General features: G+C 37.2%; 1 protein-coding gene across 2 annotated transcripts in view; it reads right to left on the bottom strand.

Moving 5' to 3' along the window:
* LOC127850816 (uncharacterized) overlaps positions 1 to 20,489 on the bottom strand; it is a 70,399-nt gene that overhangs the window by 7,946 nt on the left and 41,964 nt on the right. For both annotated transcript variants that reach the window (XM_052384152.1, XM_052384153.1), the window contains 5 exons: positions 18,821 to 18,904; positions 18,167 to 18,448; positions 9,407 to 9,520; positions 8,483 to 8,592; positions 4,610 to 4,683 (listed from right to left, as the gene is read on the bottom strand). In XM_052384152.1, the coding sequence (XP_052240112.1) occupies positions 4,610 to 4,683; positions 8,483 to 8,592; positions 9,407 to 9,520; positions 18,167 to 18,448; positions 18,821 to 18,904 (664 nt within the window). The remainder of the gene's footprint in view (positions 1 to 4,609; positions 4,684 to 8,482; positions 8,593 to 9,406; positions 9,521 to 18,166; positions 18,449 to 18,820; positions 18,905 to 20,489) is intronic.

Raw genomic sequence — 20,489 nt, 5'->3', positions numbered from 1 at the left:
ATAGTTTACTTACATAGACCACAGGCAGTTTGACTTTAATTTACAAAGTAATATACCAAGTATATATGTATGTTACTGTAGCTGATGTCTGGTTTGTTGAGTCACACCCACAACCTTGATTGCATTCTTTATTGTAAAACCATGATAATATGTTATTAGAAAATGACACTTATATTATGCTTGTTTTTAAGTATATATTATAACTTAAATCCAATAGATATACATTTAATAAATCAGATAAATGAGATTCATTATTTTTTTCTTTTTGCCTTCAGTACCATTTTGCCGAAAAGTCCGCGTCTGTTTTGGCTATAATTTTTTTAAGGAACAAATGATGCCTATTATTTTCTGAAGGCCAGTGTGAGCCCTGCACAGTAATCTCAAAAAGTATAAGTTTGACAAATGTGTGTTTAAACATTGCCATTCATACAAACCTCTGAGGTAAGCAGATGCCTCTTGACTACATCTGAAGCTCATTTTCAAAAATAGTTTTAATCTAATACAAGCCTTAATATTAAAATGTTTAAACTTTGACCTCTTTGTGTGACCTTCACATTTGACCAAACAGCACAAGACTTGTGTGTGACATACCTTATGAAAAAGGGGTCATTAATAATAGTAAACTCCATGAGGAATTTTGATGCTACATTCCAGATAAGCAGTGCCAAAATATGACATACAACCTTTAAGGATGAGCTTGACCTTTTCAGGTAACATGTCCTCTCCACATGGTAAGAATTTGCTGTGAGTAAACCTTTGACCTCTAAGTGTTACCTTGACCTTTAAGCTAACGACACAGGTCTTTCACTATCACGCCATCTCTACAATCATGTTGAAACTTAAGACAAGTAGTATTGAAATTGCATGAAGAATGATAACGAGAGTTCTGCAGTAAGAGACCTATGCCCCACCCCCTACAAGGGCTTTGAGCTAATGACCTCAATTTCAATAGGGGTCATCCACTGTCCTAGGCCAATGCACATGTGCAGTATCAAGCAAAGCTGTCAATTCCTTGACAAGTAATTGAGCGGACACGATTTTCACACTTAATGTGACAGTGACCTTTGACCTAGTGACCCCAATTTCAGTAGGGGTCATCAAATGTCAAGGCCAATAAACATGGAAAGTACTGAGCCAATTGGTGAATCAGCAGGGGTGGCGAAATCTAAAAAAACTATACTTGTCCACAGACAACCATTTAGGAAATTTAACTTGTCCGTTGCTGAACTACACTTGTCCGTTAATGTTTATATAAATTATAAACACATTTATTGATTAATGTTAAATAATGTGGAATATATCAAAATGAGTATGATCTGCTTGTTTTGTTTATAATTGTATTTCAATGGTACATTCATTATAGCAGTATATTATAAACAATATAAAGACTTTCTCAAACTTTAAATCTTGCGAAGCTAGTGTTATTAAAACATGTGTTGAACAGAAGTACATCGTAATCTTAACAAATTAAACTAGTCCAATATGTGGACCTCATCAGACTGAGGCTCTGCACTGCTACTGGTAGCAATTTGATTATCATCAACTGGTAACCATTGAAAATCTCTGAGCCAAGTTTCTTGAAAAGTTCTGGTACGTTTACTTAGATCATATTTTTTATCATAATCTTTCTTAGTTTTTTGGGAGGTGGGCTGCTCAATGCTTCGGGTTTCTGCTCTGTTGTTGAAGATTTAAAAAAAGTTTCATCTTTACCATTATAGTCGCCTTAAATAACAAGGTAGACCGTGTTTTGATTATCTTAGTTTGATACTTTTTATTTCCATCTGATTGTAAAAATAAAGAAACCAGTCTGTACACTGTCTAACAGTCGGGCCGAATGTTGAAAATGCGGCATGCTCCCGGTCTCTTATAGAATAAGGGAGATCACTGCGCAGGAGAGTGCACGTATTTTAGCTTGATTGCTCCGCAAATAGCACTGATAATGTAATCGCGTGTCAACATCCGGTTTTGTAAAACTTAATTACGGCTTTAATACAAAGTATGTTTGTATACCTGGACGCGACTTTAAAAAAACTTGTTGTCCACGGACAACTTAATTGAAAAAAATCAGTTGCCCAGACAAGCAAATGTACGACTCGGGCAACTCGGACATTTGATTTTGCCACCCCTGATCAGTCAACGAGTTATTGATCGCAAAGATTTCACACTTAGTGTGACAGTGACCTTGACCTAGTGACTCCAATTTCATTTTCTGTCCAAGGCCAATGCACATGGAAAGTATCAAGCTAGTCAGTCAAATCGTTGATGAGTTATTAATTGCAAACAATTCTTACACTTATTATGCCCCCCTTCGAAGAAGAGGGGGTGTATTGTTTTGCACATGTCGGTCTGTCGGTCCGTCCACCAGATGTTTTCCGGATGATAACTCAAGAACGCTTAGGCCTAGGATCATGAAACTTCATAGGTATATTGATCATGACTGGCAGATGACCCCTATTGATTTTCAGGTTACCAGGTCAAGGTCACAGTCACTCGAAATAGTTAAATGGTTTCCGGATGATAACTCAAGAATGCTTACGCCTAGGATCATGAAACTTCATAGGAACATTGATCATGACTGGCAGATGACCCCTATTGAATTTCAGGTCACTATGTCAAAGGTCAAGGTCACAGTGACTCGAAATAGTGAAATGGTTTCCGGATAATATCTCAAGAATGCTTACATCTAGGATCATGAAACTTCATGGGTACATTGATCATGACTGGCAGATGACCCCTATTGATTTTCAGGTCATTAGGTCAAAGGTCAAGGTCACTGTGACAAAAAACATGTTAACACAATGGCTGCCACTACAACTGACAGCCCATATGGGGGGCATGCATGTTTTACAAACAGCTCTTGTTGTGACAGTGACATTTACAGTACAGTACACGCGTTTTCCCCCAAAAACGTGCTCCCTGCACGGGGCATTTGTCTGCTAGAGAGTGATTCCGCGGCGGGGAAGGCGAGGTGTACTCGCTAAAATGCTCGGCATTTCGCCGAGTTAGCTAATACCCGTGGCGTTTATTACTTAAGCCTTGTCGGTAAATGCAGACAATTTCCGTTCTTATCAGGACACCGCCGCGCGACATCGCGGTAGCAGTGTGCTACAGTGCATGCCAAAAAATAAAAACATTGTAATTAAAAATTGTTTAAATACTGTGGCTTATAAAAAGAGCACCGCATAATGGGTGCCACGCTCGGCTGCGAAAAGCTTGTTAGATTTTTTTTTTTTAAAGGTCACAGTGACCTTGACCTTTGACCTAGTGACCCAAAATGGGTGTGGCATGTAGAACTCATCAAGGTGCATCTACATACGAGCTGGCTATGACAATACCTCGGGTTTCCTACGAAAACAGCCGACCTTATAAAGATAATTGTATAAAAAATTAATATATGATTTTATTCACAGGTACGTCTACAATATGAATGAATATAAGACACGAAAAGCGTTTTGACAAATTAATATTTATTTCATAACACATATAACACAAGAATAAATGTTCTGTAAATTTCAAAATGAGAATAATAGTTTATAATCCGAAACACGCTTCCGATTTTTAATGTTAACACGACGTTTACAAATGCTTCCAATATACAGTCATCATGTTTATTTCCCGACAAAAGCGCGCGAAAATTATGCTGCAATGTACAAGTTCAAGGTTTATGCGTGGAAAGCGTGCGTGTATTGACTTTTTTATACAAACTTTGTAGTGCAGAGAACAGAGAATTCTGTTGATTTCGGTTAAAAGTTTCTTTGGTATTTTTTAACACAATTATATGGCGAATAATTTGATATTTCCTCCAAATTAATTTCAATTCAAACATGCCATATCTTTATCGTAACGGTATTTTAGTAGAGTAATTATTGAAACAGTTATTGTACTGTATACTGATTAAAGAGAACATCTGGACGGAACTGGATTAAGTGTTTGGCGTTATGAAAACACGCAAAGCTTGTCTACTGACCAATTGTGTAGACTGCTGTCAGTGGTTTTGACAAAAAAGGGATTAACATGAGTGAATGTCACTCTGCCGATTTGGTCCATAATTGACCACTCGCCAGCTGTCAATCAAACTCACGAAATAATCAATAAGATTTCGCTTATTGCGGCCACATGGTCCAACAAACAAAGACTGTCGGAGTAATGGATAAAGCATTTTATGAAAACACAACTTAGTGGGCGGAGCGATCTCGTATTTGGCGACTGGTCAATGATAATTACCAGTAATACATTGTTTTGAATGTCATTATTTTATATACATATATATTTGTAACGAATGTAATTTTATTTGAAAATCAGTTAGTGAAACAAAGTTAAATTTATCGTTATCTCGTTAAACACGGAGTTTCCTCTGCGTTGCCTAATACAGAGGACCGCCGCGTCGGCATATCAATTTGCCGATCGTTATCCTCGGCAGCACCAATCATGCAAACTCTGCGTATCAAGGGACGTTTTAAATCTCCTTCCGTGAGCGTGTCCGCTGAGTAGCGAGGGAAATTGGGGAAAACGTGTGGACAGTACTGTAGCTTGTGACCCCAATTTTAATAGGGGTCATCTACTGTCAAAGGACAATGTGACACCTTTGCTGATAAGCATTTGGATTTACCACAGATGAATGCTTCTGAATTCCCATGCTTCTGAGTGCTGCCACTGGTCCCCAGTCTGGATGGTAACATCACACTGTAATGGAAATTTTGTGGTTTCATCAAGGCAATGCTGCATTAAGAACATCATGGTTACATCACAATTCAATGTGAAGTGCTTAGTTACATAATATTGCAATTAGAATTTTATTGTTACACCTCACTTCAATGTTAATTAATGTTCACTCAACATGGCAATAGGAATTATTAAATAATAATTAATGTCACACTGCAATTGGAATTCACTGGTTATATTACACTATTATACAAATTTTATGGTAAGGTCACACAGGAATTTCATGATATCTTGAGCAATGGGAATTTATGGTAATATCACACGGCCATTAGAATTCTATGAAAACTTAACATTTCAATAGGATTTCAATACAGTAACGATTCAACAGGAACAACAAGAAACTGTCGGAGATGGGTGATGGTCCCCAAAGTTTTTTTTGGTCACAATATTGAACTATATATTCAGATAAAAGGAAACGTCTTGAGGGGCATTACTTTGGACAAAATAATACGATAGATGGTTTAGCAACTTAAAAAATTTAAAGGGCCATAACTCTCTAAACAAGGGCTGTTTGTAAAACATGCATGCCCCCCTATATGGGCTATAAGTTGTAGTAGCAGCCATTGTGTGAATACGTTTTTTGTCACTGTGAACGGTGGTGGTGGTGGTGGTGGTGGTGGTGGTGGTGGTGGTGGGTAGTGGGTGGTGGTGGTGGTGGTGGAGGAGGAGGAGGAGGAGGAGGAGGAGGAGGAGGAGGAGGAGGAGTAGAAGTAGTAGTAATAGTAGTAGTAGTAGTAGTAGTAGTAGTAGTAGTAGTAGAGTAGTAGTAGTAGTAGTAGTAGAAGCAGCAACAGCAGCAGCTGCTGCAGCAGCAGCAGCAGTAGTAGTAGAAGTAGTAGTAGTAGTATGCATTACAAAAATGCAGTTAGCCTTACATTTGGTAAAATTTAAATATATTACAAGGGAGGCAAATGCTGTAACAATTACCTCCCCTGTCCTGCTTATATTAATATTAATCAACAAAATTAAACATTACCACAATATTTAATATACAAAATATACAAAAAATCTCATATTCAGATAATTTTTTTACTGATCCACTGTATTTTACTAAAAGGATGATGTTTCATTGGACTGATAATTATAGATTTAGGATTACAGACCAGTTGCTTCAGTAATATTTTTCAGAGTGTGCCCTGTTGGCCGTGTATGCATTCTTGAGTTATCATTCAAAAACCATTTTACTATTTCCAGTCACGGTGACCTTGACCATTGACCTAGTGACCTCAAAATCAATAGGGGTCATCTGCGAGTCATGATCAATGTACCTATGAAGTTTCATGATCCTAGGCCCAAGGGTTCTTGAGTTATCGTATGACAACCACCTGGTTGACGGACGGACGGACCGACCGACATGAGCAAAGCAATATACCCCCTCTTCTTCGAAGGGGGGCATAATAAATCATCTAACCAGAACCCACAAGTAACATGTGCATCTCCTCAAGGTAGTTTAGCTTCCCATAAAGCTTCATTGAATTCCAGTCAGTAGTTGGGGAGAAATAGCCGGACAAGAATTGCACTATATGTACAGTTGATAGAAAATTTCATAGGGCCATAACTCTGTGAAAAATCATCCGACCATAACCGGCTGATAATATGCACATCTCCTCTTGGTAGTGAAGCTTCCCATAAAGTTTCATTGAATTCCCGTAATAAGTTGCTTTGAAATAGCTCGGACAAGAATTGCACTATGCACAATGGAAAATTTCAAAGGGCCATAACTCTGTGAAAATTCATCCAACGAGAACCGGCTGATTATAAGGACATCTCCTCTTGGTAGTAAAGCTTACCATAAAGTTTCATTGAATTCCAGTCATTAGTTGCTAATAAATAGCCCGGACAAGAATTGCACTTTATGTACAGTTAATGGAAAATTTCAAACGGCCATAACTCTGTGAAAAATCATCCGACCAGAACTGGCTGATAGTATGCACATCTCCTTTTGGTAGTGAAGCTTCCCATAAAGTTTCATTGAATTCCGGTCATTAGTTGCTGAGAAATAGCCCGGACAAGAATTGCACTATATGTACAGTTTATGGAAAATTTCAAAGGGCCATAACTCTGTGAAAAATCATCCGACCAGAACTGGCTGATAATATGCACATCTCCTCTTGGAAGTGAAGCTTCCCATAAAGTTTAATTGAATTCCGGTCATTAATTGCTGAGAAATAGCCCAGACAAAAATTTTGCACGGATGGACACACGCACGGACAGACGAAGCGGCGACTATATCTACCCAAACAGGAATTCTATGATAATAAAACACGGCAACAGAAATTCAATGATAATCTAACACTGCCAAAGGAATTCAATGATAATTTAAAACTGCAACAAGAATTCAAAGATAACATTACATTGAAATGGCAATTACGCCACAATGCAATGGCATTTTTACTGTAAAATCACACTGCAATTAGAAATATAATATCATGAAGGAGCTAAATACATATGTGGCTGGGAACACGATTTTGACTATTTCGGTGCTGACGTCGTTTCCCAGAAAAACGACTTTAAGATGTGACTACTGTTTCGCGTACTTTGTCAACCAATTTTTTTTAGACATTACCAATAGTTTTATTTTCAAGTAGAACCAAAGCAAGACTGTTGAGAGCGGGGAATTAAAATTTACCATTTTTTATTGATTTTTTTATGGTTTAAATTAACCTCATCTTATATAACAATGAAAACTGTAGGGAAGATTTGGCAATGGCTTTGGCAATTGCAAATTTTCAGATAAAATTCCTGCGTTTTGTCAAGGTAGGTTTTTCTTAGTTGTTCAGTTGTTTTTTGTTCAACCAATATAAAAGTTTGTCGGTATTGATGGAATTTAATGTAAATTAATCTATTGAACCAATCACGGTGTCTGTATGAGTCGTTTTGGCTGCCAAAATGAAGATTTAAGACGATACAAGAAACTGGGCAAAAGTTGTTAAAATGTAAAAAACTTCTAATTTGATCTTTTTTGTTATGACAGTAATTACATTTCGCTGAGAATGTTTTGTGCATGTATTCTTTTTTAAATTGATTCGATTTTCACTTTATGTAATTTAAGATGATTGTTTAACAATTGATCAGTTGACAGCAGACGCACTGAATTGAATAAGGTTGTATAATAAAATTTCTTTTATAAATTTCTAAGCAATCCCTAAATGACATGTATGTCACCAAAAGCAGACTCACACTCCACCATGGACGAAGTCATTTGAAAAGCTCACCATTTCTTTTATACCTAATGATAAAAATATGACATTTCTGCAGTGAAATAAAAGCAGTGAAAATAAACAAATTGTACTTTTCACTGGTGAAAAGAACAAATTTTTGGAACTCCCTTTTCTATTTTTAGATATCATAAATAATTATATACATATATTTTCTATGATCACGAATCAATTAAAATAAACTCCACCGAATCCAACACATTTTCTTTTTATTTTATGCTTTTTCACCGTTTATTTACATTTAAAAAGAGTTAAGCTGGAGAATTTTGCTGGTATAATGACGTCATTTCGTCACACTAATGACGTCATTTTGTGTTTTGAACTGTATTGAGGCATGCCACTGGCGAAGGGGTAACTTTTCAGCAAAAGGGAAACAGCTGTTAATTAACAGAAAATTTGTTCATGTCAGTGTAAGTTCGTTTGTTATTCTACTAGTGATCATAGAAAAACAATATTTTCACTAGTGGCGCAATATCCTCTATTTCTTTGATAAGCGCAGCAAAATGTTTAGCTAAAACACCACTACAACACTTTCTGTTTACCTTTCTTGGCTCTCTGGATTTAATTCCATGTTGATCAAACTTTCAATTTTTGTAACCAATGAACCAGTGACCTTTCTCCTCTCACACACACCATCATAGGTGAATACAACCTACAGACAAAGAGAAAGCAACATGAACTATAAAAACAAGCAAATTCGTTGATTTGATATCCCCGGCTAAAATAAATTTTGTTTATGGATGGGTGTAGAACTAAACAAGAGATGTGTTTGTCAGAAACACAATGCCCCCTATTGCCCCGCTTTGAGGCCATATATTTGACCTTTGACCTTGAAGGATGACCTTTCACCACTCAAAATGTGCAGCTCCATGAGATACACATGCCTGCTAAATATCAAGTTGCTATCTTCAATATTGCAAAAGTTATGACCAAGGTTGAAGTTTTGGGACACACACAATGAATGGCCGACTGACTGACACAGTGACAGACAGACAGGCCCAAAACAATATACTTCTGATCTTTCGATACGGGGGCATAAAAAAAGGTATAACCATAAGTGAATGGTTGTGCCTGATAATTGAGAACAATTACATCAGGACATTTTGAGAATACATTTAGGTATGGTAGAATCCTTACCAAATAAGGCATATTTAATCAAAATGTGTGATTTTGACCTTTGTGTGAGATTTTGACCATGACCCTAGCAACCTGGATCTTATATTTGACACTCAGCTAGATAATGGAGAACAATTGTGGACAGTTATTACAGAATCCCTTGATTCATAGTAAAGGAATGACTAAATAATGAATAATTCATCAAATTTGTGACCTTTGACCTCAATGTGTTACCGTGACCTTAGCCCCTAGGATTATGGGTGTTGAATGTGAAGCACCCCCACATGTGAAGTTTGGCTTAAAAATAATCACTAAGTCAAGACAACACATTTTCATAGCAAAATGCCTACCTCACATGTAGCGTGTTTGGGCATGTTATATTTGTTCTTCAATGTGCTGTTTGCATTCTCCTTTTGCCACCTTTGTTTCACCATCTCCACTTCAACTGCATCCAGTATAGATTGCTTCAATGAAGAAATAATACGACCTGCTAATAATACAGGTCTTATAATTTGAGTTGCATCATGCAACAAGAATATCAGTGACACTGATGGATGCTCCCCAATGATGCGCTTTGTCAATGTATGTGTTAATAAACACCTGAAAATATCTATTATTAGCCTTGGTGACCTTGACCCAGTTACCTCAAACCTCATCAAAAGGTAGAGGTCCATGCAAGGTACCTACATGCCAAATATGGAAGCGATTTGTAAAGTATTGAAGGCGCTATGAGAAACGGTAGCAAAAGTGTGACAGAAGGAAGTCTATAATTAGCCTCGGTGACCTTGACCCCAGTGACCTCAAACTTCATCAAAAGGTAGAGGTCCATGCAAGGTACCTACATGCCAAATATTAAAGTGATTGCTTAAGTATTGAAGGCGCTATGAGAAACGGTAGCAAAAGTGTGACAGAAGGAAGTCTATTATTAGCCTCAGTGACCTTGACCTTGAACCCAGTGACCTAAAACCTCATCAAAAGGTAGATGTCCATGCAAGGTACCTACATGCCAAATATGAAAGCGATTGGTAAAGTATTGAAGGCGCTATGAGAAACGGTAGCAAAAGTGTGACGGAAGGAAGTACGGGACTACAAACTGGCAACTATATGCTCCATCGAAAATATTTTCGGGGAGCATAAAAATGGGTTTAATGCCATTTGTGTGCAGTATTTTTCAAGACCAGCCTGCGCATCCGCTCAGTTTGGTCAGGTCCTTCCCTGTCAGCTACAAAGTCTCACATGGTACTGTGGTCTCATAAGTGGACAGAGTAGCTCCAGACTAGACTGCGCAAATTAGTTGTTTTGTACGTAGCTCAGCTGGTCACTTACGCCATAAGACCCATTTTAGCATGATGCTACTCATAGGTAAGAATAAGTTATACAACAAAGATGATAGATGGAGTAAAATATCTTTGAATCAAGGAAAGGTTGCTGAAATTTATAAATCAGTTCAGTGTAAATTACATTTGATTAGAGTTAGATATAAATCACAATAACTATAGCTTTTATTTTGGAGTGCAGCAATATGTTTATAAAATGTATGACCATTAACAAATAGCAACAACCCAGGGTTCTCAATAACTTTTGAGCCAACAGGCCCAAATTTGAATCCAACAGGCCTTCTAGGGAGGTCCGAGGGGCATGCTCCCCCTGAAAATTGTAAAATTGAGCACTTGATTTCCTGCATTTTGGGCCATTTTATGGCTGTTTCAGTGGTCAACCAGGCACTTAACTTTGAGCATTTTTGTGTGCATTTAATGAATTTAAGCTTTTTTAACTTACAAAAGATAAATGGAAAAAGCTCTTTATTACTTTTGTAAAATTTTAACTCAACATATGATGAACAGAGCGTCAAAATATTTTACTGCTTTCTGACTGATTCCAATATGTGCCTTTTCATTGTTGTTGTTGTAATGCGTCAAGGGAGATAATGAAGCGACGTCTTTGCTAAATAGTAAATAGGAGCCAAATTACCAAAAACACACGCAAATTTCGAAAAGTTAATTGCCGATTTTCCAAAACTGAGCATTTTTCAACCGGCCAAAATCTGATTTCAAATGGCTAATTTAGCCGGTGGCCGGCTCTTATTGAGAACCCTGAACAACTACTGACAGAAAATGTCTATAATAAAGCAATTAAATGACAATCAGTATCAAACATTAAAAATAAAAAATTAACAAAGTGAACTCCAAATTTTATTTCTAAATGTTTCCCTAAAGAAAGATACGATGTAGCATAGAAAGAAATTCCCATTATGACAAGTTAAATATCAATATTTGTTAACTTGATCCTGATACATATTAATGATCCAGATACATATTAATTAAGGGATATGTTTTGATAAAATTTCTTGAAGATTGTGCAATTAATGTGGTCTCCTGATTTTTTACAAGCTTTTTTCATTTGACCAGGCAACCTAGTTTTTGACCACAAATGTCCAAGTTTTTCACTAAGCCAAGATATCATTGAGAAAAATATTCTACAAAATTCTTAAGAAGATTTGGCAATACATGTGGCCCCTAGTGTTAAGAAGTTTGTCTTTAATTTGACCTTGTGACCAAGCTTTTGAACAAACATGAGCCAGTTTCAAGAAAAATGTTCTGAACAAGTTTCATTGAGATTTAAGAGTTAACAAACTTGTAATATAATTTGACCAGTGCAAGTGTTGTTTACCCCACATGACCAAGTTTTACACTCAGTTAAGATATCATTGGGAGAAATGATTTACACCTTTCTAAAGAAGTTAGTTTTTTACTCCACTTGACACCGTTGCAAATTCAGTTCAGGTAACCTATTTGCACACTCCACATGACCCAGTTCTGAACTATGCCAAGATATTATTGTGAAAAATGTTCTGACAAATTTTGTTTCATGCCGATTGGGCACCTAGTGAGTAATTAGAGTTTTCACAACACTTTTATTTCATTTTGCCGTAGTGTTTTAGCTTTTGGATTGCTTGACAGTGTGTTTTTTCATTCAAAATCAGGTCAGGTAATCAGCCCCATTCCCAATGGAAAGAAGTATATTTTTTTTAGAGGTTAAACTTTTTTTTTAGATCTCAATATTTTGTTCAACTCCCATCCATAAAAGAACAACCTTTGTAAATATAATACTGAAAACACTTGTATTCTCAATTTTGACGCATTTTTTTAACAAAACAACAACAACACTAATTTCCCATTAGTCAAAACACTGCGATTTGTCCCAATCCAAAGGGACCTGACCCCATTCCCAAAATGGTGATAAATAACACGGAATGACCCAGTTTGATTCATTGCACACATTTTCTGACCATGTCTTATGGAAATTGAGAAATAAATTTGACCTGAAGAGTGTTCAAACCTTTTTTCATTGATCTAAACTACTAAACTAGTGAATAATAAATTTCAACCAGACATAACATGTTTCAAACTTGACTGAGATTTTATTGGGACAAATGTTCGGACCAAGTCTCATGAAGATTTGGCAATGAATGTTGCTTCAAATATGTTCACAAGCTTTTTCTTAACTTTGACTTCAAATTTGTGTTCAACCCCCAAATACCCAGTTTCAAACTTGGCTGAGATATCATTTGGAAAAACATTCTGATCAAGTTTCGTGAATATTGGGCAATACATGTGACCTCTAAATTTGATAACGAGCTTTATTCTAAAATTTGACAAAGTTTTTAGCAACACATGACCCAGGATGAACTCTGCCAATACTTGAGACAAATGTTCTGACCAAGTTTCAATAAGATTGCGCAAAAAAGGGCCTCTAGCAGGGTTCGACGTTAACTTTTTTTACAGCAAGACCATCGGACCAGCTTCTCTTAAAAGGGGTATTCCACTACGACCCGATTCCCCATGATTTGTTTCGATTTCCAATATTTTGAGGTCCGGGACATTGGTAGCTCAATCGGCGAAGGTCCTAACTCATTCGTAGCTAGTCTTGGGCCGGTCGTAAGTGATTCCTGCAACTCGTGAGCTCCCAGAAAATCGTGGCCAGATTTTAAACGTGTTTAAAATTCGGCCAAGACCTCCAAGACTGAATTTAATCGCAGTTAACTCGTAACAGCATCGTAGTGTGTTCTTGGGCGTCGTAATGGAATCCTAGGTAATTCGTGACTCAATCGGGAAATCGGTAATCACGTGATCTGTCTACAAATCACCTACGATTTTGTCAAGATTCTCACGAGTTTACACCGAGTGAGTTGCAAGACCGCTAAGGTTCTCGCGATTTAGTTACGAAACAGTTACAATTTTGTAAAGAATGATTAAGAAATAATATTTTTCTATCATGGTTTGTTGTCGAATAACCCACAGTAAGGAGTAGATGCGTAGGAATTAAATCACGAGTGTGGAGCACGAAATGACGCCATTATCCCAGCCAGATTCTTTAGTTAAACTCTTAAAAAATGTAGAATCTATATAAACTGTGAAACAAGAAGGCCTGAAAGGCCCCAAGTCGTTCACCTGAGATAAAAAGAAATGACTTGTTCTAACCTAGTTTCATGAAGAATGAACAACAAATGGCCCTTCTGGCGACCATGTTTTTAAACAGACTGGAACCATTTTTGATCTCGTCCAAGATATTATTTGGAAAAATCTTCTGACAAAGTTTCATGAAGATCCAACAATAAATGTGGCCTCTACAGTGTTAACAAGGCAAATATTCATGACGCACAACGGAAGACAGACAATTAACAACAGGTGATCACAAAAGTTCACCATGAGCAAAAAATATTATGCTCATTAAGATTGTCACCATGTGTGAAGATCAGCAAGTGTCATTCAGATTGAACTAAAAATGTGACTAAAAGTATTCATAATGTTTCACTATAAACAACTGTGGTAGTGCGGTCTCATTCCCTTACGCAAGTGAACCGGTCACGGGACGGTTACGAGTTATGTAACTTTGTGAGCACTTATGTAATACGGAAATATTTATCGAGTCTAATTAAAGAACGCATATTTCACGTCAGGATGACACCACTGACTGGTTGTAATTCAATTAACTAAAGGCGTCCAGTCATATACGCCTGAATACACTCAAAGAATTAATCTATAAGTGAAAACCAAAGCAGCTTTAACGACAAGAGGGCCTGGAAGGCCCAAAGTCGCTTACCTGAGATTCAAAGGAACTGACCTGTTCTGTGCAGCCCAAGATGTCATGAACTTTCAAACTTTCCAACGTTCATGAAGGTTATATTACACTAATTCCATTTCCCATAGGGTCCCATTATAAAACTGCCAACTTTCACAGCATTTTTCTTGTATTTCCTATAGATCAATGTTTGCAAGACCGGTATCATTTTAAAGATAAATCTGTCCTCTTTCAATAAATGCTGTCAAAAATATATGGTCTCGCAACTTCTAAGAAAGTAAAATTCGCCCAAAAGCAAGCACCCTCGGAAAACAGAGTTTCGAAAGTGAAATTTCGACAAAAGCCCCGTACTTCAATAAACGCACCCCAAACAGTCATCTTTCAACGTAATCCCCAATGAAATGCGCCAAAATGTTGCAGACACTCGCAGGATGCAGGAAATAATCACAAAAAGCATGGGTGCGATCGCTATATTGCTTTTAATACCGAAGAGAAAAGGAACTCTTTAGAAATAGGCACTACTTTCGAATGGACCACAGAGGGATACAAAATGATTTAGTGTAATGCAACCTTAAAGAAAACTTAAACTTTTCAGATCATGGAAAAAACGCATCTACAGCATTATTAATATATTTGTACTACAAATACAAAATTTCAGGTCGATCTGACAACTAGAAATACCCCAAAAACGCCTTTGAGTATGACATGTGATAAGCCATCTGGCTTGCGTTTTCTGTACTTGGATTCCGGAGGCAAAGCGACCTCAAATCGCATGTAAATCATATAAAACTACAAAATAAACAGCCCATTTACACGTATTTGCATGCCGTGGACATAACTGATGCCTAAAAAGGGTTATTAAGTTTCTTAAAACACAATCGGGTGAGCACTGAGGTCCTAAAATCCGGTTTCCGTACTTTTTTTACCCGAAAAATCCCATTTTCCTTTAAAAAATCGTAGAAAACACATACGCAATTATACTTTTCACATGTTTTCCTGCTAAATGTAATCCAATCAATAAAATAACACAGCTAAATAGTGATTTTCTATAGATATTGTACCTGAAGACCCAGTATGTGCGTTTTTTTAAGGTTATATTACACTAATTCTATTTCCCATAGGGTCCCATTATAAAACTGCCAACTTTCACAGCAATTTTCTTGCATCTCCTATAGATCAATTTTTGCAAGACCAGTATCATTTTAAAGATAAATATGTCCTCTTTCAATAAATGCTGTCAAAAATATATGGTCTCGTAACTTCTAAGAAAGTAAAATTTGCCCAAAAGCAAGCACCCTCGGAAAACAGAGTTTCGAAAGTGAAATTTCGACATTAGCCCCGTACTTCAATAAACGCACCCCAAACAGTCATATTTCAATGTAATCCCCAATGAAATGCGCTAAAATGTTGCAGACACACACAGGATACAGGAAATAATCACAAAAAGCATGGGTGCGATCCCTAAATTGCTTTAAATTTCGAAGAGAGAAGGAACTTTTTAGAAATAGGCACTACTTTCGAATGGACCACGGAGGGATACAAAATGATTTAGTGTAATGTAACTTGAATAGTGAACACCCTAGCGGCCATTTTTGTACACATCCAAGGTACCATAAAAACATATATTCTGACCAAGTTTCATGAAGATTAGACAATAAATGTGACTTTTATGAGTTTTAACAAGTTTTTACATAGCCATATAAGGAAAAATGTTCACAACCTTTTTTAGTATATAAATATAAGGAAATGCCCCCCACTCCCCTGGCGGTCATGTTACTAGATGGATCAAAACCATTTAGTAGTAAACAGTCGTATCATCATGAAGATTGGGCAAAAAAGTGTCTTCTAGACTGTTCACATGTTTTCACTATAATATACATATAGAGAAAACTGCCCCACCCCCTGGTTGCCATGTTTTTTCACTGATCACGACTATTTTCATACTCAACCAAGATATCCATAAAAACAATGTTTTGACCAAGTTTCATGATGATTGGACAAAAAATGTGACTTCTAGAGTGTTCACAAGCTTTTTTTACTTTATAAATATAAGGAAAATGACAACCCCCCCTGGCTGCCAGTTTTTTTTTACCTATCCGAACCATTTTCGAACTCAACCGTCGTATCCAACTAACAAATGTTCTTAACAAATTTCATAAAGATTGGGCAAAAAATGTGTCTTCTAGACTGTTCACATGTTTTCACAATATACGTATAGAGAAAACTGCCCCACCCCCTGGCAGCCATGTTTTTCCACTAATCACAACCATTTTCAAACTCGTCCGAGATATCCACATAAGCAATGTTTTGACCTAATTTCATAATGATAAGGCAAAAAATGTGACTTCTAGAGTGTTCACAAGCTTTTTTACTCTTTAAATATAAGGAAAAAGAACCCCCCCCCCCGGCGGCCATGTTTTTTTACCAATCCAAACCATTTTCGAACTCATCCATCGTATCCAGAAAAAAAATGTTGTGACCAAATTTCATGAAGATTGGGCAAAAAATGTGTCTTTTAGACTGTTCACATGTTTTCACTTTATACATTTAGAGAAAACTGCCCCACCCCCTGGTGGCCAAGTTTTTCCACCCATCATGACCAAATTTCAAACTCGTCCAAGATATCTATAAAATCGATGTTTAGACAAAATTTCATGATGATTAGGCAAAAAAAGTGACTTCTAGAGTGTTCACAAGATTTTTTTAATATATACTATTCACATGTTTTCACTATATACATAGAGAGAAAACTGCCCCGCCCCCTGGCGGCCATGGTTTTTCACCCATCTGGACCATTTTCGAACTCGTCCGAGATATCAATAAAACCAATGATTTGACCAAGTTTCATGATGATTGGGCAATAATTGTGACTTCTAGAGTGTTCACAAGGTTTCTCTAAAGCCATACAAGGAATAATGCCCTGCCCCCTGGCGACCATGTTTTTCAATGAACCAGAACCATTTTTGAACTCAACCAACATATCATTTAGACAAACATTTTGACAAGGTAACATAAAGATTGGGCATCAAATGTGACTTCTACAGTGTTCACAAGGTTTTTCTTTTTTTTGACCTAGTGACCTAGTTTTTGACCCAGCATGACCCAGTTTCGAACTCAGTTGAGGTATCAATATGACAAATCTTCTAACCAAGTTTCATGAAGATCAGACAATAAATGTGGCCTCTGGAGTGTTCACAAGGCGAAATGTTGACGATGCACGACGGACGATGGACAAAAGGCGATCACAAAAGCTCACCATGAGCATGTTTTGCTCAGGTGAGCCAAAAAAGCATAAAATAAAAAGAAAATTTGTTGGATTCTGTGGAATATCGATTTTCATTCACTCGTGATCATAGAAAATCGATTATCCACCAAATATGCTCTTTCTATTCTGTAAAAAACAAGAGGGCCTGAAAGGCCCAAAGTCGCTCACCTGAGATAACAAGATATTATTGGGACAAATCTTCTGACCAAGTTTCATGAAGATCGGAAAATAAATGTGGCCTCTAGTGTTAACAAAGTTTTACTATAGCCATATAAGGAAAAATGCCCCGCCCCCTGGCGGCCATGTTGTTCAACCAACCGGCATCATTTTCGAACTCGTCCAAGATATTATTGGGATGAATCTTCTGACCAAGTTTCATGAAGATCAGACAATAAATGTGGCCTCTAGAGTGTAAACAAGATTTTACTAAAGCCATATAAGGAAAAATGCCCCCCCCCCCCCTTTGGCAGCCATGTTTTTCAAGCAAACGAAGCCATTTTCAAACTCATCTAAGATATCATTGAGACCAATCTTCTGACCAAATTTCATGAAGATTGGACAATAAATGTGGCCTCTAGAGAGTTAACAAGGCAAATGTTGACGCCGCACTAGCACAACGGACGACGGACAAAAAGCGATCACAAAAGCTCACCATGAGCACGTTGTACTCAGGTGAGCTTAAAACAAAAAAACATGAGTATGCATATTTTTCCAACAAAAAACCCCTAAGAACAAACCAACTATGGTGGGCATAAGCACTCACTGTCGCAGCAGATGCTGAAGTTTGGCCAGCAGAGTGAGAGGGCAGCAGTACAATGGGCGGCTTCGGCGTGGATCCATCCTGCTGGGAACCAGCCTGGCCTTTACCCGCAACAGATATGTACATGGCCGTGGGCACTGGTACCGGACTTGCCGTCTTCCTTGCCCCTGGTTTGGGTCCTGGCTTGTCTCTGAATGCTTCTGGCAGGGTTAACGCGTCACGGAGCACAGTACCTGCTGCTTGATCTAACATTGTGGTGGAGGGGTAGAAATGAATACCCGTATCCTGAATATTAAACAAGCACACAAAATTCCAGTATTAACAATTTACCTTAAAACAGTTGAATTACTTCATAACCAAAATTGTATTCATATAACGGTCACAATGAAAATCCCCACTTGTTCATGTCAAAATATAATTCTAACATGACCTGTGTAAAAATACAGAAGTTACATGTAAGTAGCCCAAAAAATAACAAACACTGTACATTTGAGTTTGAACTGTCAGAACTGAATGAATTGTTTATTAATAGATAAAAACTCTTCCTGAATCAAATGGACTATTTACAGATCAACTTTTTTTCAAATTAATAAATAAATCATTTTAGAACTCATTAAAAAAACTGTCAGATGTATACACCACTAAATAGTTTCTCACATTGTTGTCTGCAACCTTCTCTGCAGCCTCATATAGTTTAATCTTCTTTGCTGGCCCTCCATTCTCTGGCTCCTCTTTGGGCTTCTGTAAGTGAAACAAACACTGTCTCATCAGTTCAGGTTTTCTCTCAGAGTGTGTATTATACAGGCTATATCAAGGTGATACTTGACTATTATACAGGCTATATCAAGGGGTTACTGGACTATTATACAGGCAATATCAAGGGGTTACTGGACTATTAAACAGGCTATATCAAGGTGTTACTGAACTATTATACAGTCTATAACAAGGTGTTACTGGACTATTTTACAAGCTATTTCAAGGGGTTACTTGACTATTATACAGACTATATCAAGGGGTTACTGGACTATTTTACAGGCTATATCAAGGTGTTACTGGACTATTATACAGTCTATAACAAGGTGTTACTGGACTATTTTACAGGCTATTTCAAGGGGTTACTTGACTATTATACAGACTATATCAAGGGGTTACTGGACTATTTTACAGGCTATATCAAGGTGTTACTGGACTAGTATACAGGCTATATCAAGGTATTACTGGACTATTATACAGGCTATATCAAGGTGTAACTGGACTATTATACAGGCTATATCAAGTGGTTACTGGACTATTATACAGGCTATATCAAAGGGTTACTGGACTATTATACAGGCTATATCAAAGGGTTACTGGACTATTATACAGGCGTTACTGGACTATTATACAGGTTATTTCAAGGTGTTGCTGGACTATCATACAGACTATATCAAGGTGTTGCTGGACTATTATACAGGCGTTACTGGACTATTTCAAGGTGTTGCTGGACTATTATACAGACTATATCAAGTGGTTACTGGACTATTATACAGGCTATATCAAAGGGTTACTGGACTATTATACAGGCTATATCAAAGGGACTATTATACAGGCGTTACTGGACTATTATACAGGCTATATCAAGGGGTTACTGGACTATTATACAGGCTATATCAAGGTGTTGCTGGACTATTATACAGACTATATCAAGGTGTTGCTGGACTATTATACAGGCAATATAAAGGTGTTGCTGGACTATTATACAGGCTATATCAAGGGGTTACTGGACTATTATACAGGCAATATCAAGGGGTTACTGGACTATTATACAGACTATATCAAGGTGTTACTGGACTATTATACAGGCTATATCAAGGTGTTACTGGACTATTATACAGGCAATATCAAGGGGTTACTGGACTATTATACAGACTATATCAAGGTGTTGCTGGACTATTATACAGGCAATATCAAGGTGTTACTGGACTATTATACAGGCTATATCAAGGGGTTACTGGACTATTATACAGACTATATCAAGGTGTTGCTGGACTATTATACAGGCAATATCAAGGGGTTACTGGACTATTATACAGGCTATATCAAGGGGTTACTGGACTATTATACAGGTTATATCAAAGGGTTACTGGACTATTATACAGGCCAGTGTTTTTTTTCAGTTTTGGGGGAAGGGGGTCGGGTCCCCTGAGGGGGGAAAATTTGCGCGTAAAAGGGGAAAAAGGGAAAATTAAATGCTTAGCAAGTAACAGTACAAAATCAAGTTTTAACACTATAATTCACCATACATAGAGAGAAAAAATTAATCCAAAATATATACGGCAAAACAACA

Source organism: Dreissena polymorpha, chromosome 11 (genome assembly GCF_020536995.1).
Source record: "Dreissena polymorpha isolate Duluth1 chromosome 11, UMN_Dpol_1.0, whole genome shotgun sequence".
NCBI classification, from domain to species: domain Eukaryota; kingdom Metazoa; phylum Mollusca; class Bivalvia; order Myida; family Dreissenidae; genus Dreissena; species Dreissena polymorpha.
The sequence above is the reverse complement of the archived record's forward strand: the minus strand, read 5'-3'. Positions and strand labels throughout refer to the sequence as shown.